The sequence below is a fragment of the Sminthopsis crassicaudata genome, chromosome 1 (assembly GCF_048593235.1).
Source record: "Sminthopsis crassicaudata isolate SCR6 chromosome 1, ASM4859323v1, whole genome shotgun sequence".
NCBI lineage: Eukaryota > Metazoa > Chordata > Mammalia > Dasyuromorphia > Dasyuridae > Sminthopsis > Sminthopsis crassicaudata.
In genome coordinates, this window is record NC_133617.1 from 472,844,752 (window position 1) to 472,871,112 (window position 26,361).

A 26,361-nucleotide genomic window follows, 5' to 3' on the forward strand; every position below is an offset into this window, starting at 1 on the left:
GTGCCTCACTGCCATTGTACTCTATGCACACTTGTCATGTACACCAAATTTGTGGGAGAAATTTATGCCCTAGGTTTATATCAGGATTTTGTAGCCATTGTGACCTTTTTTTTTTTTTAAGTAAATTCTATTATTCTAAGTTAATTCTAATCACACCAATGGAATCTATAGTGTTAGAAATAAAGACCCACAGAATACTTATCCTGTATCTTGAGGTAGCAGCGGGACCCAGTTCATAATTTGGAGAGCAAGGCTGGGGAAGGAGGACACAGGAGATGCTACTTTTAAATATATACACATTTCTCTTCCCTGAGAGAATATAAGCTATTTGAGGGAAGAACTGTTTATTTTTGCAATTTTATTCCCAGCACTTAGCTCAATACTTGATACATAGGTGCTTAATAAATGCCTATTGTTATTTAAAATAAAACTAAAAGACTTCTGTTAAAAGGGGGTGGAAAGACTTTTGAGAAACACTGTTGATACTGTACTGCCTTACAGAGAGAGGAATATATTTTTGTTATTTATTGTTCAATTGCTTTAGTCATATCCATCTCTTTGTGACTCCATTTGGTGTTTGCTTGGCAAACACTGGAGGGATTTGTCATTTCCTTCTTCAGCTCATTTTACAGATGAGGAAACTGAGGCAAATAGGGTTAAGTGACTTTCTCAGGGTCTTGTAATAGTAAATGTCTATACCCAGATTTGAACTCAGGAAGATGAGTCTTCATAAATCTAGGTCTAGCACTCTTTATCTGTTGTCTCACATTGCTGCCCAGGATATCTTTTAGATTTCTTTTGATCTGTATTTTTTCTTGGAATGGTGACTTATCTGAATAATACTCCTCCACAGTTCTCTTTAGTAACAAAATACCTAACTAATCATTTACTCAGTAGATATTCAGTGTTGGTTGATGCTAAAAATTCAATTTAATAACCGAAAAAAAGAACAGAACTTTGTAGTATTATTTTTTTTAAGATAAATTCCTATCTAGGAAAATATTTTTCAGACATTAAATTAGTATTCAGCGCATAGGCACTTCACTAGATAATTTTCTTGTGATATATATTGTGACTCAATCTTTCCAAATAAATTTTGTTTCTAGCTCTCTTTAAAATATTTTTAAAACTTTAAAAAATATTCAATAATATTTTATTTTTCTAATTGCATGTAAAGATAATTTTCAACTTTCATTTTTGCAAAGATTTTGAGTTAAACATATTTCCACGTGAATCATATTGTGAAATAAAAATCAGATTTCTTATTATTTTTTATTTCACAATACAGAAAATTTTCAAGGTGTTTGAGATCATCTGTCAGTGACTTTATTTTTCTTCCTTCAGATCTCAAAATTTATCTCCACATTTTTAACCTCAGAGGATAAAGGAGCCTTTTTTTTTTTTTTTTTTTTTTTTTTTTACAAAGGCCCCTCCCTTCAGTTATGCCTTTCTCCTTTGGAAGCTTGCTTCTTTTATTATTCTGTCATCTGAGATAAGAAATAGAAGTGTGTTGCAAGCCTTAATGAGCTTGATGAATGCTGACCAAAAAAATCTTTGCTTATATAATAAAAATAATTTCACTTTCATCTTTTTTGATGAAGTTCCCTGAGAAATGGTCCTGGAATAAATAATTAAACTGGTATTATTGGTTTATATTTAATTATATGCAAAATAAGGGGATTGGGGAATTTTTGTAATAGAATAAAGGTAGTAGGATGTAGATTCATCCTCTGTGGATGCACTGAAAGCATTCTTGGTACAACTTCACTAATAGACTAGTCAACAGGAATGACATACTTTTTTCTGTTTCCATGTTCTCTTCTGCTGGATCTATATATTTTGAAAACTTCTTGTTCCATATAGCATAAAGAATGAGAATATGCTAAGTCTATTTAGATGGTTATTAAGTTTTATGGGTCAATTTTATGAACAATTTGTTCTGTGATAATAGGATTTCAGTAAAGTTTATTATTTAGGTCTCTGGGCTATTTTGAGAGCTTTATTTGTAGTGTGGGAATTTTCCATGAAGGGTAAATAATTTTAACTTCTAAATCTAGATATCAGGTCATGTTTTGCTAGGTATTTGTTAGTGCTAAATGTTCGTAGTGCAATACATTACTGCAGACTATCTCTACCATTTTGTTTTATTATCCACATAGATCACTAAATCCAGGCTACTTACAAATACTTAGAAATACTGTCATTCTATTGGCAGTGTCCTGAATTTTTATGTTAACATGAAAACAACCCATGTTTCCACAAACAAAACTGCATGACTACCATTTGTTTGATGTTGCTCTATTAAAATACTATGAAATATATGAAAATATACCACTTGGAGAATCTCTTGATTCCTTTCTTGGATCATAGCTGTTTTATAAATATCATCCAGAGGCAAACCATTTTCACTTTCATTTGAACTTCCATTCCAGTGGTAACTCCCTCTTTAGCTGCTTCAACCGTCACTTGGTGAAATGTTCTGTTTTTTTCAAAAATCTTTGTTTAGATTCTTAGCCTATTACATTTGCTAAGAATGTTTGATAGAAGGGACCAAGATGGCAGAGTGAAGCTCTCCTAGTTTTCCTTGAAAATCACATGAAACCAAGCCTCTGAATAGAATCTGATGGAATATAACCTCTCTCCACCTCAAAATAGATAGGAAGGACTTCAAGAAAGGTTAGTCTCACTGGGGTAAAAGGTGTGTTCAGCCCAGCTTAAACAGTAAGCGGGTCTTAATTACAGCAGATCAGCAACTAATCTCTTGGTCCTGGCTCAGTAGTGAAGCAGATCAGTGGGACAGCCTTCAGTCCCAGCTTGGAAGGCAAATTCTGGGAAACCAGGCTATTTCCTGGAAAGAACAGGTAAAGCTACCCCCTGCTGTGAATAAGACACCAAACACAAGAGACCTGTGTGCTCAAAGCCAAAGTCAAGAGTTCATGGGAAGTTTGGGACAGCATCCCATTTATCCCAGGAGCAGAGCTTGACCATAAAAATCACACAAAAAAAGAAGGAAAGAAAATGAGCAAGAAATAGAAAAGAACCTTAATCATAGAGGTGACAGAGAAGACCAAAACACCAACTCAGACAAAGACAACACGTCCACAAAGGAAACCTCAAGAAGTGATATGAATTGATCTCAAGCCAAAGAGACTTCTTGGAAGTGGTCATAAAAAGATTTTAAAAGGCAAATAAGAGAATAGAAAAAAATTAGCAAAGAAATGCAAGATATGCAATATGCAAGAGAGTCAACACCTTAAACACCTTGAAAAAGAAAGGACAAAAATTGAAGAAAATAATTCCTTTAAAAATACAATTGGGCAAATGAAAGAAAAAATCCACGGAAGAGAAAAATACCTTGAAAAGTAGAATTAATCAAATGAAAAAGGAATTCCAAAAGCTAACTGAAGAAAATCACACATTAAAAACTAAAATGGAGCAAGTGGAAGCTAGTGACTCAGTGAAACATCAAAAATCAGTCAAACACACTTAAAAAAAAATGGAAGAAAATGTAAAACAAAATACCTCCTTGGAAAAACAACTGTCCTGGAAAATAGATCCAGGAGAGACAATTTAAAAATCACTGGTCTATCTGAAGGCCATGACCAAAAAAAGATCCTACAAGGAAAGCTGCCCTGATATACTAGAACCAGAAGGGGGAATAGTCATTAAAAGAATCCATCGAACACTTCTGAAAAGAGTCCAGAAGGAAAACCTCAAGGAACATTGTTGCAGAGCTCCAAAACTATAATCTCAAGGAAAGAATACAGCAGGCTGCCAGACAAAAAGGAGCAACAGTCAAGATCTGGCAGCTTCTACAATAAAAGATCGGAGGGTCTGGAATATCATACTCTAGAAGGCAAAGGACCTGGGGTTACAATCAAGAATTAACTACCCAGTGAGACTAAGCATTATCTTTTAGGACAGGCAATGAATTTTCAATGAAGTAAGAGACTTTGAATCATTTCTATTAAGCCAGAAATGTTAATTTTCAAATACAGGACTCAAGAGAATCATAGGAAGATAAACAAGGGGAAATATATACAAATATATTTCCCCTTGAAATGGACTCTGATGTGATGATAAGAAAGAAAAAGACATTAAGGAGTGGAAAAAGTATTGTTTTGGGAGAAGAGGAAAGGGGAAATATTAGGAGACAAATTAGATCACATGGAGAGACACAAAAGACAGAGGGAAAAAAGGGAGGGGGATGAGTATTATCTGAAGCTTAATCTTATCAGTTTTGACTCAAAGAGGAAATAAATTAATCACTCGGGTATAAAAATTTATTTAGAGAAGTAGGAGAAGAAAGTGGAAGGGCAGGATGGAAAGAAGAACAGAAACACTAAGAGAAAGGAATAAGAGAAGGGAGGTCAGTTACAGGGCTGGGTGGGTTAGAAACAAAACACTACTAAGGAGGGACAAGATGGAAAGAGAAATAAAGTATATACAGGGGAGAAATAGGGGAAGGAAATACAGAACTCATAATCATAATTATGAATATGAATGTGCTAAACCATTCCACAAAACAAAAGCAAATTGCAGAGTGAATTAAAAAACAAAATCCTGCAATTTGTTGTTTACAAAAATGTCAATCTTTCTCCCTTTTTTGGTGAGGAAATATTTTTTCTGTAGCTGCCTAGCATTGTGGGACCATTTTATTAGTATCATAAAAATTTTAGGATAATTTCCAAATCTGTTATGATCCATTTATAATTATCTTCAGATTATTCCATTGTATGACTTTTCTGTAGATTCTGATATTCCCTCAAGTGCTGTATTATCTTTTTTTACATTTAAAAGAATGCCTCTGCTTCCTCACAAACCATTCTCTAAATTCCTTATAGCAGGGTATCTATCCTCAATCTCTTTTTTGAAGCTCTTCTCTCAAAGTATGTCAAGTTCTTTATTTTTTTGAAATTGAAACTATATCCACTCATATGAAAAAGTGTTCCAAATCACTATTGATCAGAGAAATGCAAATTAAAACAACTCTGAGATACCACTACACACCTGTCAGATTGGCGAAGATGACAGGAACAAATAATGATGAATGTTGGAGGGGATGTGGGAAAACTGGGACACTGATACATTGTTGGTGGAGTTGTGAAAGAATCCAACCATTCTGGAGAGCAATTTGGAACTATGCCCAAAAAGTTATCAAACTGTGCATACCCTTTGTTTGACCCAGCATTGCTGTTGTTGGGCTTATATCCCAAAGAAATACTAAAGAGCAGAAAGGGACCTGTATGTGCCAAAATGTTTGTGGCAGCTCTTTTTGTTGTAGCTAGAAGATGAATGGATGCCCATCAATTGGAGAATGGTTGGGTAAATTATGATACATGAAGGTTATGGAATATTACTGCTCTGTAAGAAATGACCAGCAGGAGGAATACAGAGAGGCTTGGAGAGACTTACATCAACTGATACTGAGTGAAATGAATAGAACCAGAAGATCTCTGTACACTTCAATGTTGTATGAAGAGGTATTCTGATGGAAGTAGATATCTTCAACATAAAGAAGATCCAACTCACTTCCAGTTGATCAATGATGGACAGAAACAACTACACCCAGAGAAGGAACACTGGGAAGTGAATGTAAATTGTTAGCACTACTGTCTATCTACCCAGGTTACTTATACCTTCGGAATCTAATACTTAATGTGCAACAAGAAAATGGTATTTACACACGTATATTGTATCTGGGTTATATTGTAACACATGTAAAATGTATGGGATTACCTGTCATTGGGGGGAGGGTGTGGAGGGAGAGGGGGGATAATTTAGAAAAATGAATACAAGGGATAATATTATAAAAACAATTTACTCATGCATATATACTGTGGGGAAAAAAATTCTAAATAAAATAAACAAAAACAAAAAACAAGTTCTATATATATATATATATATTTTGTTTTTACATTGCTGAGATTTCCTATGTATACCTCTTTTCTCCCTCCCAGAGAACTATTCATTATCACAAAGAATCTTTTTTAAAGGGAACAAAAATTCAGAAAGCTCAATCAGCACATCTAATAATTTATTTGAAGTTGTAATAAATATTCTACACTGCTGGACCCTGACTTTTGAAAGACAAGCACAGGGGGCTGGAGAGAGAGGAAATGTCTTTTCATGTCTCTCCTTTTTAGCTAAGCTTATTTTTCATAATTAAATGCATTTGATTTCATTTGTTTTATAGTTCTTTCATTTGCATTGTTCTCATTCCTAGATTTTTCTTAGTTCTGCTTATTTCACTTTGCATCAGTTACATTAATCTGTACTTGTTTCTCTATATTCATCATGCTCATTGTTTCTTAATAGCACATTAATACTACATTATATTTATGTACCACAGATTGTTTATGCACTCCCTAGTTGATGACCATCTACTTTTTTCAAGTTCTTTACTACTACAAAAAGTGCTATTGTAAATCTTTTGGTGTCTTATGACTGCTTTCTTTGTGTTTATGATCTCCTTGTGGTATTTGCTTAGTAGTAGAACCTTTGGGTCAAAGAGTAGAGAAGTTTAGTAAGTTTCTTTGAATAATTCCAAATTGCTTCCCAAAATGATTGTAACCAAGAACCACTTATTTGCTGAATCAATCACTCAGTTGTCATCTTTCTTGACCTTTGTTTTTACAATATTCTTAGCTATTACTAAGCTATATTTTGCTTCCCATATGCTAGGCCCTGTGCAATGCACTTTACAATTATTATCTCGTTGATCCTTACAACAACCCTGGTAGGTAGGTGATATTATTATCTCTTATTTACAGATGAGGAAACTGAGGCAAATAGAGGTAGGTAAGTGACTTGGTTACATAACTAGAAAGTATCTTAGGGCAGGATTCATTCAGGTCTTCTTGACTCCAAATCCAACCCTCTAGCTGTTTAGGTTGCTGTTACATTTAAGGAAATTTTAATGTATCCTCTTAATTCTTTCATGAGTAAAAAGTTTAATGTGCCATACTACGTAATACCAACATAAAACAGATTGAGCTAGTTATGGAGCATAAGTAAAAGTAAAATAAGAAAAGTGACCTTTAGAAGTATTAAATCTTAGAAAATTCAACTGTTAGTTGTAAAGGGCTAGAATTGAGCAATGCACTTGGATAATGAAGCACGTGAGACTAATTGCCAATTGGACGATTCCTTATTAACTTGTTTGAAGGTTGACCCTCCCCACCTGTTCTGTGCTGGCTTGATTGGTGGGACAAAGAGGGGAGGAAGTGACATGTGTGGGAAGAGTAGGAGGAGGAAGAGGTATTGAGACGCAGAAGCTGACTCAGTCTCTCCTGGTGTTTGAGGGACGAAGGTGTCTGTGAGGTTGCTAGGCCTAAGCCCCTGACCTTGACCGTAAAAGATCAATAAAGATGTTTAGTGATCCTGACTCTGGCTGATTTCTGGGAAGACAGGGTTCCAGCAGTTAGTGATTTGTTATTATATTTTTTAGTATCAATCATATACCTCTTACCATTCACATAATTTTTCTTTGGGTCAAACACAATGTTAGGGCTACTTTAAAAATCATTAGCCAAATGTGAATTCACATAAATATTTGTGTGTTATATATCTTAAATATCCATCCAGTTTTTAGGCCATTGGTTGACTTTAATTTGACCAAAAATCAGATTCTTAGCCAATGATCAAGATATGGACAGACTGCTGGAAGAATATATCAATCTTAACATTCTTGGTATTTAAAAAAAATAGAATAAAGTTGTAGCTCATTGAAAATATGGCACACATACTCTTTGGTAGCACTAGTTTATATTTGTAAAAAGAACAACCATGTATAATTGCAGGTTATGCACCAAAAGTTTGCTGAAGATGAAGAGTAAGAACAGTTTTATTAAAAACACTAAGATCTTTTGTATTAAATCAACACATCTTTAATACATAAGGACCTTCTTTTCTTTTCACCTTTGCAAAAAAAAAAAAAAAAGGTTAGGATTCTGAGAAATATTTTGGAAAACATGGCTCAGAGAAGAAATAACTGCAGAAGCCTCATACTTCAATGAGAAAGCAATTGTACCAAGTAACATCACCAAAAAATGCAAAATTGGTTATATTTTAAACAGAAAAGAAAAGATTTATTATTGATGTCAGAGTCAAACCTAAACCATTTATTTGTATATCATCAGATTGCCAACTTCCTCACGCAAAAATTAGAATGAGAATCAGAATTTTTTTTTAAGCAGGGAAAAAAAAGAATAATGTAAACCTATTGTCACAATAAGTAAACCAAAAGAAATATGAAAGTACTTTAGTCAGAAACACTTTGCATATGACCAGAGATATAGAACATTCAAAGGTAGCACTAGTTTGAAATTTTAAATGGTTTATAAAATATTATGAAGAGAGGGAAGATAGCAGATTATAAGCAGGATCACCCCATAAAGAAGTAGTAAAACCAGTTCCAAAACTAGTTCCAACTAAGCAAAGCTGTCCTAAGGGTATTCAAAAATGAAAATGGGAGAAATGAGTTACAAAACTGTTAACTTTTTTACTTTCATCAACACTGAAACAGAAATACATGTACCATCAATTCTAGATGTGCTTGTAGGGAAGATACAAATAATGTAGATAGGGAAGGACCTGGCTTAGATCTATTTTGAAGAGAGAAAAGTATGCCAGAAGCACCACAGTTGTTTGAACACTGGAAAATTGATAGACAAGGTATTTGAAAATGAAGTAAATAATAAAGACAGACAGAATCTTGCATTTTACTGCCTCCTCTACTTGAACCCCTGCAAAGGCAACTGAGGGAAAAAACATCAATAACTATCATTCTGCACACCCATTCTCCCCTTCTATACAAAAGTTTTCTGAGAGTATCTGTACATGTGTCATTATATAAGTTGTTCTGGTTCTACTGAGTTTTTTCTGTTTTAGTTCATAAGTCTTCCAAAGTTTCTCTTGATTTCTTCTTGTCCTTTCTTGTGTTACATCTATAGCACAGTTTGTTCAGATTGTCCAGTTGGACAATCACTTTCCAGCTATAAATATTTATGTATATAAAACCCCTTCATTTTAAAGCCGAGAAAACCACACATAAAAGGGAAGAATGTTATTGATGGGAACTTAGTCCTTCTTGTTTGTGGTAGATACATTCAGGTCTTTCTTAAATGAACTAAAATCTACAACAGAATTTGCCTCACAACTTGAATGAAGCATAACTTATAATACACACTTTTAAAAATTTACTGTGAATTCACAATAATAACACTAATCACTGTTAGTGAAAAAATTCTTTATTTAGGAAAAATAGTGTCCACTAGTATACCTCAATACCTAAAATATTCGGATCGGATTTGACAAATCAAATTATTCAAAGATGTGTCATTGAGAAATCTAAAATTGGCCATCGCTTCATTCTAAGCATTTATCTAATATTTGATCCAATTTATGCCTGGGGGGGGGTTGGGACATATATATTGATTCAGTGATTAAAATTGAATTTTGAATGCATTTTTTTTTTTTTTAAAGAGTACTTGCCTCTTTCTTTTTAGGGGAAGCAGCTGCTGCAGAAGTGTCCTTACTTTTTGTGGTTCTGTCTATATGCAGTTTACTGACATTGGTAGTGCTGATTGTGAACTGTGTATCCTGCTGTAAAGATCAAGAAATAGACTTTAAGGTGAGCATTTAAAAATAGAAAAATTTTAATTGGTCCTCTGGAAATAACTTATGATTAAACACATGTAGCATTTTTGACAATATTCAATATAGAATCTAAATTTTACTGTGCAAGTAGGAATCCATGTTCATTTAATTAATTTCTTGTGGGGGAGGACATGTACCTTTTAAAAATCAAAGGAAAAAAAGCCCATGAAACTTTTTGACTGGCAAATTTTGGGTTACTTAGTTAAGATTACTATGGAACAAATGTCTGCAAACTTTTTCTGAAAATGAGCTGTTTTTCATTTCAGATTAGGTGATCATTTGGGGTGTTTTTAGAGGACATTTCATTCTTCAGCTACAGATTGGGCTAGATAAACTTCTATGTTTTATTTCAAATGATTTCCAGAAGACTTGATCTTCCTAAGGGTAGGAGTTTCTAGGAAAATATCTAAATATTTTTGGGGAGGAATATTACTAAGAATGGAATATAGTGGTAGAAATTGACTTAAGCTTGAGATTTTATGGTAGGTCATAGGAGTATTAAAAATCACATATAATCCAAACAGTTCATTTTACAGATGAGGAAATTAAAGCCCAAAAAAGTAAAGAGATTGGTTGGGAACCTTAGTTCTAAAGTTTTTCTTTTTTAAAAAGGAAATATTTTCAATGGTCATTCCCTGGATTTTATTAGTTATCTTATGTTTATTTATCATGTGGAAAACATTCAGTGTTACTTGTGGTAATATTCATATATTAACACTAATAGTAGCTAACCATATATTAGTACTGCCCCAGGATTAAGGACCACTGTTTTGAATACTGTAAAATTTTTATAAGCAAGTATTTTCTTGGCTTTGATATATAAAAGCAGCCTTGTAATCAAAACCATCTGTCTGTTGAAGATGCTTCTCATTTATATGAACTTCTCTTCAGCTGCTACTTTGCTCCTGTTTAGTGGCACAAGAAAATTACCAAGTGTCTGTTTATCCCCAAGTGTATATACAAAGTAGGGGAAGAGCAAGGCTCTAGGAAAAGAACCATGCTTCCCTCCTGGGAGCACGACTACCTTGGTGGTGAGGTGTGCTGCACATGCCATTACAGTGTCATCATTGGGACAGTTTGTTTTGGTAACCTCTTTTTGTTGTTGCAAGAGGAAGGGTTAGTATTTCTGGGAGAGAAGATGTTGAGAAATGCTTCTAGAATAAAACAATCGTAATAAAAGGGGAAAAAGAATCACTAAGGGTAGTAAATTTTTATTTGTCTTTTAAAGATTTTTATTTTGTTCAAATGGTACTGTCAAACTAAAATCATTTTTATTAATTTAGTGACCAAGCTACTGAGGGTTAGCACACTAAGAAGCTATTTGCAGAGGGAACATTCTGTGATTATTCAATATCAATATTTTAAGGAAATTTTTTATTAATATATTGTTTTTATATATATTCTATATGTATTCTACTCACCTTCTAATCTCAGAGGAGGCATCCCTCAAAATCAGGAAGAAAAAAAAGGAGAAAAAAATTTAGCAAAACTCAACAACTTATCAAAAAATTCTGCCATCTCTTCTTTAGAACCAAAGTTGGCCATTATAATTTCAAAATATTTTCAACTGTTTTGTTGTGTTTATTTTCTTTTACACTGTTATCATTATGTATGTTTATTCCTATTTATACTTAACTTTGCTTCATTTTATTTTAAAACTAAATCTTGTTTATCCAATCTATTTTTCAGTTCTTTGCTAGACTACAAAAGATGCCATTATAAATATTTTGATGTATATATAAGAACTTTTTGTGACTTAACCTTCATTGAATACTTCAAAATTATTTTCTAGAATGGTTGGATCATTGCATTAGTATGTCTACCTTTCCAACCCTTCCTACATTGACTATTCTTATCTTCTGCTTGCTTATCTTTGACAGTTTTCTGAGTGTGAGGTGATACCTCAGAGTTTTGATTTACATATTTCTTATTATTAGTGATATGTAGTGTTTTTATAGTGTTGTTAATAGTTTACAATTCTTCTTTTGAGAATAATTTATTCATATCTTTTTCTTCAAATGGGAATGGATAACATATTTTAGTTGTCTTTATAACTTGAATAACAGGGTTTTTTTCTTGATTACTTCCCTTATTCTAGTTGCATTTATTTTGTTCATGCAAAAAAATTTTAATCTCATATAATCAGCATTTATCTATTTTCTCTTTTGTACTTTTATCTATTGCTTGCTTATTAAGAATTTATTTCCTAGTCTTAGCTATGAAAGGTAGCTGATCTGGTTCTCATATGTTTTTTTTTTATATTGAGCTTGATTGAGTGATTTAGGATAATTTGCCCATTTTGAGATTATGTATTATATAATCTATTAACATTGGTTTAGACTGTTATACAGTTTGCTTGTAATTCTTATCTCTTTGGGTTTTGTTTATTTTCTTTGCTATTTTCCAACTAACACTAAATAGTACTAATAGTAACTCTTTCATAATAGAGTGTTTTTTGTTTTTGTTTTTTAAAGCTTTTTATTTACAAAACATGCATGGGTAATTTTTCAACATTGATCCTTGCAAAACTTTTTGTTCCAAATTTTTCTCTCCTTCCTCCCAGCCCCTCCCCTAGATGGCAGGTAGTCCAATATATGTTAAATATGTTAAGCTATATGTTAAATCCAATATATATATATATATATAGTGTACATATTTATAGTCATCTTGCTACATAAGAAAAATCAGATCTAGAAAGAAAGAAAAAAACTTGAGAAGGAAAACAAAATGCAAGCAAACATCAACAGAAAGCGTAAAAATGCTATGTTGTGGGATCCACACTCAGTTCTCACAAATCTCTCTCTGGGTGTAGATGCCTTTCTTCATTACTGAATAATTGGAACTTGGTTGAATCATCTCATTTATTGAAGAGCCACATTCTTCAGAATTGATCGTCATATACTCTTGTTGTTGCCATGTATAATGATCTCCTGGTTATGCTCATTTTACTCAGCATCAGTTGATGTAAGTCTCTCCAAGCCTCTCTGTATTCATCCTGCTGGTCATTTCTTACAGAGCAATAATATTCCATAACATTCATATACCATAATTTATTCAGCCATTCTCCAATTGATGGGCATCCACTCAGTTTTCAGTTTCTTGCCACTACAAAGAGGGCTGCCACAAACATTTTTGCACATGTGGGTTCCTTTCCCTCCTTTAATATCTCTTTGGGATATAAGCCCAGTAGTAGCACTGCTGGATCAAGGGGTTTGCACAGTTTGACAACTTTCCACCAACAATGTCCCATTTTTCCCACAGCCCCTCCAACATTCATCATTTTTTCCCCTGTCATCTTAGCCAATCTGACAGGTATATAATGGTATCTCAGAGTTGTCTTAATTTGCATTTCTCTGATCAATAGTGATTTGGAACACTTTCATATGACTAGAAATAGTTTCAATTTCTTCATCTGAAAATTGTTCATATCCTTTGACCATTTATCAATTGAAGATCATAATATAGTTTTAAATATTCCTTTTTCATTCCTAATTTCATTGTTTCTATTTATATTCTTGGTTGTTATTTTGTTTTGTTTTGTTTTTTATGTCTAGCTCTGTAAAGTATCCTGTTTTAGGTTTGATGTATCACTAAGTGTGTAAATTAATTGCAGTAATATTGTTGTTTTTATTATATGGCTTGACCCACCCATGGATGTACACCATTCTTTATTTTGTAATTGAAACTATATAAGCACATTGAGTATGCTTTGATAGATTGATTGTCTAGTATTTTTGCATGTTTTGTAGTTTTGCATGGAATTTCCCATTCTGTTATTCTTTTCTGGATTTTGTTGTTGCTATATAGAACTACTGTTGATTCTTGTGATTTTATTATATCAACCACTACTTTAATGAAGCTATTGTCTCATTGATTCTCCTAGGATTGTATAAATAAACCATCATGTCATTAGCAGAAAAGAATAATTTCATCTCTATTTTGCCTATCTTTATGTTTTTAATTTCTTTTATTGTCATTGCTGCTTTTTCTTGAAATATGTCTGACACTATTGGGAAAGAGAACATCCTTGGTTAATTCCTAGAAAAACTTCTGATTTTCTCACATTGGCTATAATGTTAGCTATTGATTTTAGGTAGATTTTTTTTAATGCCATTAAAATTATATATGTATGTTTTATGCTTTGTTGGACTTTGGCAAAAATGGGTGTTGTGCTTTGTCAAAAGCCTTTTTGTCATATGATGATGTAATTTTGTAGTTTGATATATTTAGTTTTTAATAATATTAATTATGTTACCTATTTGCCTTACATTGAACCATCCTTGCATCCCTGGAATAACTTCAAGTTGATTATACTGAATGATTTTTTTTTTTTTTGATAAATTATTATGGCTTTTTTTGGCCAAAATTTTACTTTTAGAATTTGAATCAGTATTCATTAATAATTTGGTCCATAATGTTTTGCATCCATAGTTTAGCTATTTGAACCATATATATCTCATAAAAGAGATTTTTTGATTAAATGTGTTCCTTTACAAGTTTTGAGAATTTTTGTATTTAGATAGCAAGCTCTCAAAAATTTTAGAAAACAATTCTATAAATCTATCTTGACCAAATTTTAAGGGGTTTTTCCCCCTTTAGAATGTGGTTTTATTGAAAAGGTTTTATAATCTTTACAGAAAGGTTTTTACCTTTCTGAAATTTGATTGAGATCTCAATTCTGTTAATTTGGGAGGGGGGAAGTCCTTTTTAGCCTCCTTTTGAATTCTCAGTTTTGTTAGTATATTGTTGTGCATGTGGTAGATCCTGATAATATTTATTTCTTTTGGGCTTATGATTTTATCTTATGTTCTCATTTTGATAATTTGATTTTTCTCACACTTAGAGTAGTTAAAACTTAATTAACTTTTTTTGAGTCTTTTTCAGATATTCAGATTTAAGCTTTGTCAATTCAGTTGTTGTCTATTACATTTCTAATTTATCTGTCAGATTTCCAAGATTTTCTCTTTTGTGCTTACTTTGGGTTTGTTGATTAATTTTCTGTTTTTAAATTTCACATTCACTTCGTTAGCATAGCTTAGCACAGTGCCTTAGAATACATATAAGTGCTTTGTAAATGTTTATTTACTTCATTAGTCCTCTAGAAAAAAATCAGTAATTTCTGAGAAAATAATCTTATTGACCATCTGAGTTCTTGCCTAATCCCATAATAGAAACGTGGCCATTTGGAGTCATAGCTCAATTCTGGCCTTTAACTGTGTCTGCATTCCTATAATGTTCATTTCACTTCTCTTGGCCTCATTTTCTTCATCTGTAAGATGAGGATACTAACAATATCTGTCTCTTCTAGTTGTTATGATCAAATGATTTGTATTTGTAAAGCACTTAACACATAGTATATACTGTATAAATTTTAACTTTTATTATTATCTTTTATTTCTTATGTTGCATCAACTCTTTTGAATCATTAGTGAAACAGTTATGCTGCTTATCTCTTTGGTTGGTCTTGTCTTAAGAGCAGAGTAGGAGACCTACAGGATAGGAAGAGTTAGACTTAACTGTAGCTTGAAGAGAAAGCTTTTCTCAGTGTTTTTGTTTGGTGTCCTTTTTCCCCCTGACTGTTCATTGAGATTAATATGCAGGGAGCCTTATAAGTAGAAATGCAGTGGTCTGTGCCTTAAGTTTTTGTGTGCTTGGAGTTAATTGAGCTGTCAGAGCCTTTTTCTGTGAGATAGTCATATAGAACTTATTCTAAAAATAGTTAATATAATATGGGTAGTATTCTGTAGAACAGTAGGGAGTTTTTTAGGTCTAAGATCACTTTTGGCTATCTTCAGTTTCTGAGATTATGTCAATTACATTAATATGTGTTTAAGATGTGGCAGTGTTGTGTAGTGAAAACATTGAGTCTCACATTCAGGAGACTCAAGTTATATTCCCAGTTCTATTAACCCATTTTATAACATGAGGCAAATTGTTTGCTTAATCTCTCTTAGTCTTTTTTTGTAACATGCCCTCCTGGCAGTTACAATTACCAGTCTGTCCTCGGCCCAACAGAGTACCTTTGACTACTGACCTTTGCAGTGTCAACTCTACCCGGCTCGCTTCCTCTGAGGCCTTAAAGGTCTCTGATGACAATGATTTCTTGAATCTATAGTTTAATAACCGGTAGCGCACTCAAGAACAGCCACATGAAATCTTAAAAGCCTTTATTATACATACTCACATAATGCCCTGACTTGTTGGTTCCCTAGTGAACACCTGGTCAGAAGACCCACGTGTTCTCTACCAAACTCTTCACCTCTTTCGGCTACCCATCTCGGCTTAGCCACCCAGGCTAGGGAGCCAGGGTAAAGAGTCCCAGGTTAAAGAGAGCAACTGCTGCCTGCAGTGGGCTTATAAAGGGTCTGTGAGGTCACACACACAGCCAATCAGCGAGAGAGTCACCCATTACAAAGCTATCTCAATGTGGCCAGGATCCCACCCACAGGGAAGTCCTATATCCACAGAGAATACTTCCTGGGGCACTCAATCTCCCGTTGTACTGTGGCGCCGCCCATTTAAAGGGCCCTTATGTTTTTTCATTTATAAAAAGAAATGGGCCATCTTTTAAATTTTTTTCTGATTCTAATGATGTTCCAATCTATAGTTTATTGAATTCTTTAGGACAGATGTGGGATATAAGAATTTTGACTATTTTTAGACGTGAAAAGGACATAAGAAGTCAAACTAATAATCAGTCAAAAATAATCAAAATTAAATGTTGTAGAATTATAAATATGCTTGTAAAATGTTCTTCTTGAGAGCATAGTTTCCCAGACTGTCTTTTTGACGCCATAATGTGACTGCCTTATTAACATTTTTCAACAACCTTTGAGAGCTTGGTTGGCTTATCTGGGATCAGGTCAGCCTTGTAGATTCCACTTGGCTCTTCCTTCCAAATTCCTGCTTGGTTCCCCTCTTTACTTCATAGATCCTCCCTCTGCTTCCCTAAGACTTTACCCTGAAATGCAAACCATTCATTCATTTATGACTCTGCATGGTAATTGATGAAACCCATAAAGCTATTCATGTAAATAAATAGCATCCCTTTCCTTACGACTCTTTTTCAGGAGTAAGCTTACTATAAGGTAAGTACCTTATAGTATCTTCTCTCTGATGACTGCTTCCTTCTGGTTAATTGTAAGTCCCATTGGGGAACTTATCTTTCCCCTTATTAATTCATGTAATTTGTAATCTGTGATGGATGTCTTGTCATGGTTGCTCCATGTTATGAACTGAATGAATTGTCTATTATGTTATTTTTAATGTAATACTCTTTTTAGAATTATGTCCCCAAATCTATTTTGATTTACCCCTCCCAGTATCTATTTTACCTCATTATAAATAGTGTTGAAGCAGTTGAGCAATTCTCTCTTTCAGTAAAATAAAACCTATTAAAGGGCAGATCACTAAAGAGAAATGGGAAAATCAGTTTAAAAAAAAAAACTCACAAGTCAATTAGCCAATGCATAAGAAGCTAAGACATTTAACTTATTATATTTGAAATCTAACATCAAAGGATCCTATTCAATTCTAGTAAAATCCATTTATTCTGATTAAAGGAAGACTGCAAACCTTATGCATTCTCTTCATTCTTTCTTTCTGTTGCCCATTCAACTTGAATTGATCATCAAAATTTGATCTCCTAGATTTGCTATATCATTTGATAAAGTATATAAAACTTGTACCCCACTAAACATGATTTAAATAGAAAATTTTTAAGTGAATGGGTAAGAATATGAGAAAATGTAAAAAGAGAAGGCAGTTTAAGAGACAATGGGGAAGATGACAAACCCTTGTGAAGGAAGGTCACCAACACTGAACTTAGATTGTTGGTTGTCTCTTATTTTTCTATTCTCTAATATCATTTTTTAATTTTTTGTCTCTAATTTATTATGGTGATCATCTAACTAAGAAAAGGAGAGAAATATCCTTTTGTTGAAATGTCTATGATTACAGATAAAATATAATCATCTTATAAATGTAAAAGCAACTTCTTAAAACACATATCCTTTTCTTTCTCATGAATATTGACTCAACATCAATAATAAATATATTTAAAGAATAAGAAAATAAATAAATGAATGAATAAATAAATAAGTAGATAAATAGATAAATAGTGTTGAAACCCGGGATGACCTCTTCACAGAGTCAATGTGTTGATTTGTTTTGATTTATATCCCCCCCCTTTTTTTTTTATTAACAAAAAATGTCATAACAAATGGACTCTTTTGGAAGAGATACAGAGGAAAGTGTAGATGATACAAAAATCTGTTTTGAAAAAAGAAATCGCACATCAAATTAAAAAGCTTTTATACAAGCAAAACTAATGCAAATAAAATTAGAAGGGAAGTAACACATTAGGAAAATATTTTTACAGTTAAAGGTTCTGATAAAAGGCCTCATTTCCAAAATATATGGAGAACTGACTTTAATTTATAAGAAATCAAACCATTCTCCATTTGATAAATGGTCAAAGGATATGAACAATTTTCAGATGATGAAATTAAAACTATTTCCACTCATATGAAAGAGTGTTCCAAATCACTATTGATCAGAGAAATGCAAATTAAGACAACTCTGAGATACCACTACACATCTGTCAGATTGGCTAAGATGACAGGAACAAATAATGATGAATGTTGGAGGGGATGTGGGAAAACTGGGACACTGATGCATTGTTGGTGGAGTTGTGAAAGAATCCAACCATTCTGGAGAGCAATTTGGAACTATGCCCAAAAAGTTATCAAACTGTGTATACCCTTTGATCCAGCAGTGCTACTACTGGGCTTATATCCCAAGGAAATACTAAAGAAGGGAAAGGGACCTGTATGTGCCAAAATGTTTGTGGCAGCCCTTTTCATAGTGGCTAGAAGCTGGAAGATGAATGGATGTCCATCAATTAGAGAATGGTTGGGTAAATTATGGTATATGAATGTTATGAATATTATTGTTCTGTAAGAAATGACCAGCAGGATGGATACAGAGAGGCTTGGAGAGACTTACATGAACTAATGCTGAGTAAAATGAGCAGAACCAGGAGATCATTATATACTTCAACAACGATACTGTATGAGGATGTATTCTAAAGGAAGTGGATATCTTTGACAAAGAGAAGATCTAATTCAGTTCCAGTTGATCAATGATGGACAGAAACAGCTACACCCAGAGAAGGAACACTGGGAAGTGAATGTAAACTGTTTGCATTATTGTCTTTCTACCCAGGTTACTTATACTTTCGGAATCCAATTCTTACCGTGCAACAAGAAATTTGGTTTTACACACATATATTGTATCTAGGTTATACTGTAACACATTTAATATATATGGGATTGCCTGTCATCTAGGGGAGGGAGGGGAAAATTTGGAAAAATGAATATAAGGGATAATGTTAAAAAAAAATTACTCATGCATATGTACTGTCAAAAAAAATTATAATTATAAAATTAATTAAAAAAAAAAAAAGAAAGAAAAGAAAAGAAATCGCCTAGGCAGCTTTCTCATTTTTCAGATGAGGAGAGTGAAGGTCACAAATGATAGCACTGGGATCAAAACTTAAATTTCCTGATTCCCATTCTAGAGTTCCATTACATATATCATACTAGCACCCGGGACCTGTAAAATACATTGATTTTTTTTTTTTTTTTTTTTTTTTTTCCTTTCCCCACCACACTCTAGTCAGTGATTCCATTGATGCTTTTTTTGTGTGGTATCTTTATTGTGTGAAGAGGTGGCAAACTAGGCTACACAATCATTTTAATGAAAGAATCTTTACAGCTGCCTAAGGAGAAATTGAGCAAATCCTTCTTACTTAGATGTTTCCACACACATATTGAAGTTGCTGTAGTTCATTTGTCCTGCCCATCTTTTAGATGCAAATAGTGATATCCATTAAAGCTTTTGGTTACAGGAAATTACAGTTAATGTAGTATATTAGAAGTATATCTTATGATTTTCTGATCATATAGACTTAATTTTCCACTAATTAATTCTTTGGCCCACTTAAACACTCTGACTTATTTTATAAGGTAGATATATGGAGAAACCAGGAACCATTTGAGTGGTGTTATGTGACATGGTTAGATTATGTCAGTAAAATAGATATTCTGTAAGAGGCCAAAACAATATACATGACTATCCATTATTTAAGTTAATAAATGCTTTAAGCTAGCCCCAGAATTATGATGCATTAGTGCTTATTAAATGAAGATAGGAATTTTGTTATGTTTAACCTGATCAGTCGCTTCATATTTTCATTCATTGTTTACTGAATTTCAGAGGTGCCATCTTCAGATAATTCCAGCTTTTGACAATTTTAATTAAATTCAAATTATCATTTTAAACTAGTCATTGTGGTTCAAGTGTTGCCATTTTCTAGAGATCAAAAATTTAATAACATTTTATTTCTTTTTCTATAGATGCTACTTTTCAAAGTATCTTGTTTTTATTTTTGCAAAATTAATAATTAGAATGGAGAGAAAACTAAAATCATTAAAATATGAGGAACCTGATTTGACTTGCTTTATTGGGATCTGTGAAAATGTTCATTGAAAAATAATTTTTATAATTAATTTAATATAAATGAGTTGACCAACATTGTTTCTTAAAGCCATATTTTGGAAATCTGAGCAACTTTCAGATATAAACCTATGCATAAGGCAGAATAGTGCAGTAGTTATAGTGGCAAAAGAGTCCTACTTAAAGTTATGAAGATTCAAGTTGCCTCTGACAAATTAGTTCATATGCCTTTCAGTGCCTTGGTGTGTAGTCTTCTATTTGTCTCATTAGCATTTGCTTCATAGAATCTTGTAGTAGGAAGAGACCTGAGAAGTCCTCTGCTACATGCAGTTATATAAAAGTTTTATGTAAAGGAAATCCAGGTTATGGTAGAATTTTTAATTTTTCAACAGTTTAGTCAAAACTTGTTTTGTTTTCTTAAACTTCTAGGATGCACATTCTCTCCACTAGAACAAATTAGCAACTCTTTTATATCTCAGTCTTTTAGAGTTTTTTAATGTACCAACATGATAAGTGACTTGCTCTTGATCACACAAAAAACATAAGCCAAGACTTCTTTTAACCTTTAAGGTATAACCTCTCTGATGTGATTTAGCAGAGCAGTTTCAAAGTCCAGATAATGTACTTCGGGTTTAGCCCCAAATGTTGGGTTTCAGTCGTGTGAAGAATTCACAATGGTCATTCTCTTTGGCAAAAGGCAGGTTTATTTATAATAGAGTAGGGATAAAATGAAGAGATACAATAGACACCAGGAATAGTAAGTAGTAAGATAGAATTGGGAGAGTATGTTGTTAGCAGGGAAGAGATTTTAACAATTAATGATGGAAAAGACAAGTTCCCTAGTGGAGCTCACAATTAACCAGGAGAAAGGAAATACTCCATGAGGTTGGGATGTGCTCTTAACTGGTAAACTAAATCCTAAAAGGGATTTAGCACCCTAAAAAGGAGAAAGACACCATGAGACAGTCATGGGAGGAGGGGAGAGAAGAGGGGGCAACAGGGAGCCACCCTTGGCAGAGTGCTGTGGCAGGCTGACCCAAAAGAGATTCAGCAAAGATGTCCTTGGACAGAATTCTAGGGGAAATTTAACCTTAGGAGTTTGACATAACTTGAATTTCTGAGTGGATGAACTCCACAAAGGGTGAGATTATAAGGTTAAACAGATTCCCATCAGCTGTTTGCTTCAGGGAGCAATTCCACCAATACCTTAAGTCTATCTCTGCCAACCCCACCTCATTGTCTCTACTCACTTTGCCATGCTACGTTTTCTGTCTATTTCTTAGCTGTACATATTTCTTGAAAGTTTCTTATTAATAATCAGAATAATTGATATGTTTATTCTCTTTTCTCCCAAATTTTTTTTAGGAGTTTGAAGATAATTTTGATGATGAAATAGATTTTACACCACCAGCAGAAGATACACCCTCTGTCCAATCTCCTGCAGAAGTTTTTACACTCTCAGTTCCAAATATTTCTTTGCCAGTTCCATCCCAATTTCATCCTTCTTCAGGTAATAGTATTAGTTAAATTGTTGTTCTAATGGCAAGGATTATTTTCTGAATGAAAAACAAAACTTTTATCATTACTTGAAGCCCTTTTACTAACCAATGAAAATTGGAAGTGATACTTATTTTATAACTTCTATTCTTTTTATATTTTCTACCATACAGAGACTGTTTTCACCTTGAGTTAACCTTTCTGATGCCGCTATTCAGGGATCAAAGGGGAGAACTTTATTCTTAGGAGAATGTGACTTCTGTTCATAGAAGGAAATGAGCATTTACTAAGTCTAGACACTGTACTAAAAGTAACTAAAAGGGTTACTTTAAGAGGGGGTAGAAGTGGGGAACACTTGCCCTTGAAAAGCTAACATTCTGATGAAGGAAAATAGCTCAGAAAAGGGAGCTAGGGCCCATCCATAAAATGGAGATCTGCCCTCCCCACCTCTTTCCTATCAGTATGGATCAAGTATGTGACTAATCCTTGCTGTGTTGTGACATAAAAATAGACAATACAGTAAATTACAAACATAGTTATATATTAACCACTTGAACACATTAAAGCACAAATGTTAATTCCCCCAGACCTTTAGAGTCACTATTCAATATGTTGAATTCAATGTAGTAAACATTTATTAAATGCTTACTATATGCTAGACACTGTCAGCACTGGGATACAAATACCAAGAAAAAAAAAAGACAGTTCTTATCCTCAAGGAAAATGACAGGGGTGCCTGTTGCAGAAGCCTAATATTTCATAGCATCCAAAGCAAACAGAGCTTCTAGTGAAAAGTAGCTGGAGAGTTACCTAGAAAGTTCAGATCCTTGTAAAGAAAAGTTTTGGGAGGAGTTTACTAGCCTACAATTCTTAGTAGCCCATAATACTTGTAGTTCCCAGGTTTAAGCTTCCCCCTTCCTTTTTATCTTTAAAAACTCAGATGTTTTCCTTTTTGGGGCTCCCTCTTTTAGTTTTAAGCCAAGAGTCTTCCCCTGGTCTTCTGAACTGTCATTTCAGTCAATGTTTGGTAGGTTCTAGGTCTACTCCTAGAAAATGCTTTTGTTCAATCTTTCTTATAATTGTAGGCTCTAAGCCCTTTACTAAATTTATTACAAATGATCTGTGCATTGTTACCTTAGGTCCTGTTCTCTCTGGATCAATGCTTCTTTTCTTTTTTTCCATAAGCCTTTAAATGATTTTCTTAAGCCTTTTAAAAGAAGTCCCCTTAACTCTTTATTAATTCTTCTTTCAATTACCAGGCCAGAAACCACATCCCTTCAATAAGATTTTCTGTACCCCTTTCTCTGGGAATCTCATAAGTCACATAATATAGTATGTTCAAAAGAAAAGAAAAGATCCATCTTTTAGCTTTGGAAAATCCCAGTATTGTTTTTATTTATAACAGTTAAAAAAGCATTAAGATCCTATATTTAACAGTTTATTGCATTAATTTCTGCCTCTGTTATGAGAATATGTTATGAGATACTGTCTTTTTTTTTTTTTTTTTTTTGTCTTTGTATCACCTGCACCTGCCATGATGCCTTGTATGTTAAATAATATAAAATATTTGTTGAATTAGTATTGCCTTTCAGTGCACCATAGGAAGTGAATAGATTTGTCAGTAAGATTGAGATCTCATAATAAACATTTTGGGATCAATTTGGTTGGATTTCACAGATTTACTGTATGTTATGAATTAGCTTTAAGAATTGAGTGATTTTATAAATGATAGAGCATATCATTAATTGCACCTGTCACCCCTTTAGAATAAATTGATGTGAGAAATAGAAACAGAAAAAAAAAAATCTCCTATTTTGATTGTGTAAGTGTACTATCACAGATGTATTACAGTGCCCCAGATGTTCTGTAGTAAATGTATAATGAATGGTATTTGATATATAATTCCATTTGCTTTAATGGAGCCAAGAATGTTTAGTAAAACTCAGTTATTAAATTAAGTTAGTATTAGAAGAGTAAATGCATGAATTGGAGAATTACATCAAATATATATTTAGAGGCACTTAGATGGTGCAGTGGAAAGAGCATGGTCCCTGGAATCAGGACCTGAGTTCACATGCAGACAAAGACACTTATTAGTTCTGTGACCCTGGGTGAGTCACTTAATAACATATTCTCCCCCCTCCCTCCCCTTAACATATACACATAGACACACATATGTAGCTAAGTATTACTGTAAACATTTTCTCACTATATGTCAAAAATTATTTAGCAAATCCTTGTGTTTGCTAAATCTTTCTCTTAGGTGTTAGATTTTTTTTTTCTTAAGATTCAAGAGAAATATCATGTGTAATGGATAATCAGCTGACTTCAAATCCCACTTCTGATACACATTGACTTTGTGACTCTAGATAAATAACAGGTCTGTAAAAATATAAATTGAAAAGTAGATATAGCTATTGGTAGAGGGAGTTTTCTCTTTGGGAGATTCTCATAACAATGAAGTCTCTGGCAGATTTGTTCCAAAACAAGACAAATACAAATGCCTAAGGTATAGAATCATTGAAATTGTAGGCTATGAACTTAACTTTTATGGAAATGATTTGCTTTCTCAATGAGGGGGACAAAGTGGGAGGGTAGGGAAAGGGAGTGAATCCAAATTTTGTTTTTGTATTTTTTTTAACTAATTATTTCATGCTTTCCCCCAGTTACATTCAAAACAATTTTTTTTTACATTTATTTTTGAGTTCTAGGTTCTCTCTCTTATTCTCACCCACAATTTAAGAAGCCACATGTGAAGTTATCCAAAACAATTTTATAAAAGTCATTGTAAAAGAAAACATCTTCCACCATAATGAAAATAAATACCCTCAAGAAAAATTAAGAATAAAGAGATAGAAAAGGAAAGAATGCTTCGATCTGTATTCAAACACAATCAGTTCCTTCTCTGGGTGTGGATAAGATTTTTCATCTGATTTTTCATCAGAATAGTTGTGGATGATTGTACTACTGAGAATAACAAGTCATTTACAGATGATCATCCCAGAATATTGCTATTATATTTCAATTTGTTCATGGAAGACATTCCAAGGTGTTTTTTGTTTTGTTTTTTTCCCCTGCAAAGCATCCTGCTCATCATTTCCCAGAAAACAGTAATATCCCATCAGAGAAACTTGCTTCGAAAATTTTTTTACAATTACAATTGTTAATGGTATTTCCTCTCATTTATTCTCTTTCCTTTCACTCTACCCCTCCTCAAAAGTTTTCCTGCTAACCACACTCTCCCCCAATATGCTCTCTCTTGTATCACCCTCCCTTCCCATTCCCCTCCTATTTTTTTTTCTTTTGTCTGAGACATTGGGATTAAGTGACTTGCCCAGGGTCACACAGCCAGGAAGGTGTTAAATATCTGAGTTCAGGGCTAGTGCTCTATCCACTAGGTCACCTAGCTGCCCCTCCTCTCCTATTTTCTAGCAGGGTAAGATAGACTTCTAGACCCCTATTGAATATGTATATTAATTCCTATTTGAGCCAATTCTGATGAGAATAAATGGAATCCAAAATTTTAAAAGCAAATCTAAAAAATTGTTTTACATATAACTGGGGAAAATAAAAATATTAAAACATGAAAAAATTTTAAGTTATGTTAATTTATTGAGTATTTATTTTATGTAGTTTGCATAGAATTTCTTCCATTTTGGGTGGGCTTATGGTTCAAGACTCTGAGCTTGGTGTTACAGATAATAGAGATGAAAAAGTAACAGTGTCACTTTCAAAAATACAGTTTTAGTGTAGTTATGGTGGCAGAAGCTAAATTGTAGAGGATTAAGAATTGAGTTGGTTAGTTTTATGCTTGCAGTAGGTTAGATTATTTAGTTGGGAACTTCGGCAATTTTGATATTTGAAATGAAATGTCCTAACATTATTTGCCCATTAACCTAATTGTATTTTAATAAGTGCAACAAATATTAACCATCTAGTAAATATAAAATACTGAGAAGCTTATACTTTGCTACATTAGGAAAAACTTAAAAATACATAGTTTTTGTCATAGAACGTATACTTAAAATTTTGGTGCCATGATTTGCAACAGCTCCATAGGACAAAATACAAAGCATGCTTTCTACCTCTCAACATAGAGGTAATAGAGATGCAAAATAAAATATATATTTTTAGACATAGCTAATATGTTCTATTTTATTATACTAATTTGTTACTGAGAGGGTTTTTGAAATTTCTTTCAAATTTCATTGTGGAAAGGAGCTAGTAATAACAATGTAGTGAAAAAGAAAAGGAAAAAAAGCAGTATTTGTTCTCATCTTTATACATAGAAACATTCATATTTATTGATATTTGTCAAGTTCAGAAAAAAGTTGGTATATGCTTAATGACATATTTAAATTTTAGTCACCTTAAAAAAATTTTTATTAATTGGGGAGGGGGTGTATTTTTTTCTTCTTTCTATAACAGAAGGATCGAAGTCTCAAGTTGCACGCCAGAGTCTAAACTATATTCAGGAAATTGGAAATGGCTGGTTTGGAAAGGTAAAAATTTATTTTCTGATGCATTAGTAGTAAAATTTTGGTTATTATAACTGATCTACATCCTTCATAATGTAGAATTCCCACTGAATGTCATGATCTATAGTAATTGAAAATCAAAAATCAGTAATCTTATTTGAATTACATACTTTATTTCCTCACATTTTAAAAATATTTCCACAAATTC

General features: G+C 33.1%; 1 protein-coding gene across 1 annotated transcript in view; it reads left to right on the top strand.

Moving 5' to 3' along the window:
- The window catches only part of LMTK2 (lemur tyrosine kinase 2), a 91,900-nt gene that overhangs the window by 26,321 nt on the left and 39,218 nt on the right, over nt 1-26,361 (top strand). The window contains exons 2-4 of the mRNA XM_074281073.1: nt 9,510-9,634; nt 21,544-21,688; nt 26,104-26,177. Coding sequence (XP_074137174.1) covers nt 9,510-9,634; nt 21,544-21,688; nt 26,104-26,177 — 344 coding nt within the window. The remainder of the gene's footprint in view (nt 1-9,509; nt 9,635-21,543; nt 21,689-26,103; nt 26,178-26,361) is intronic.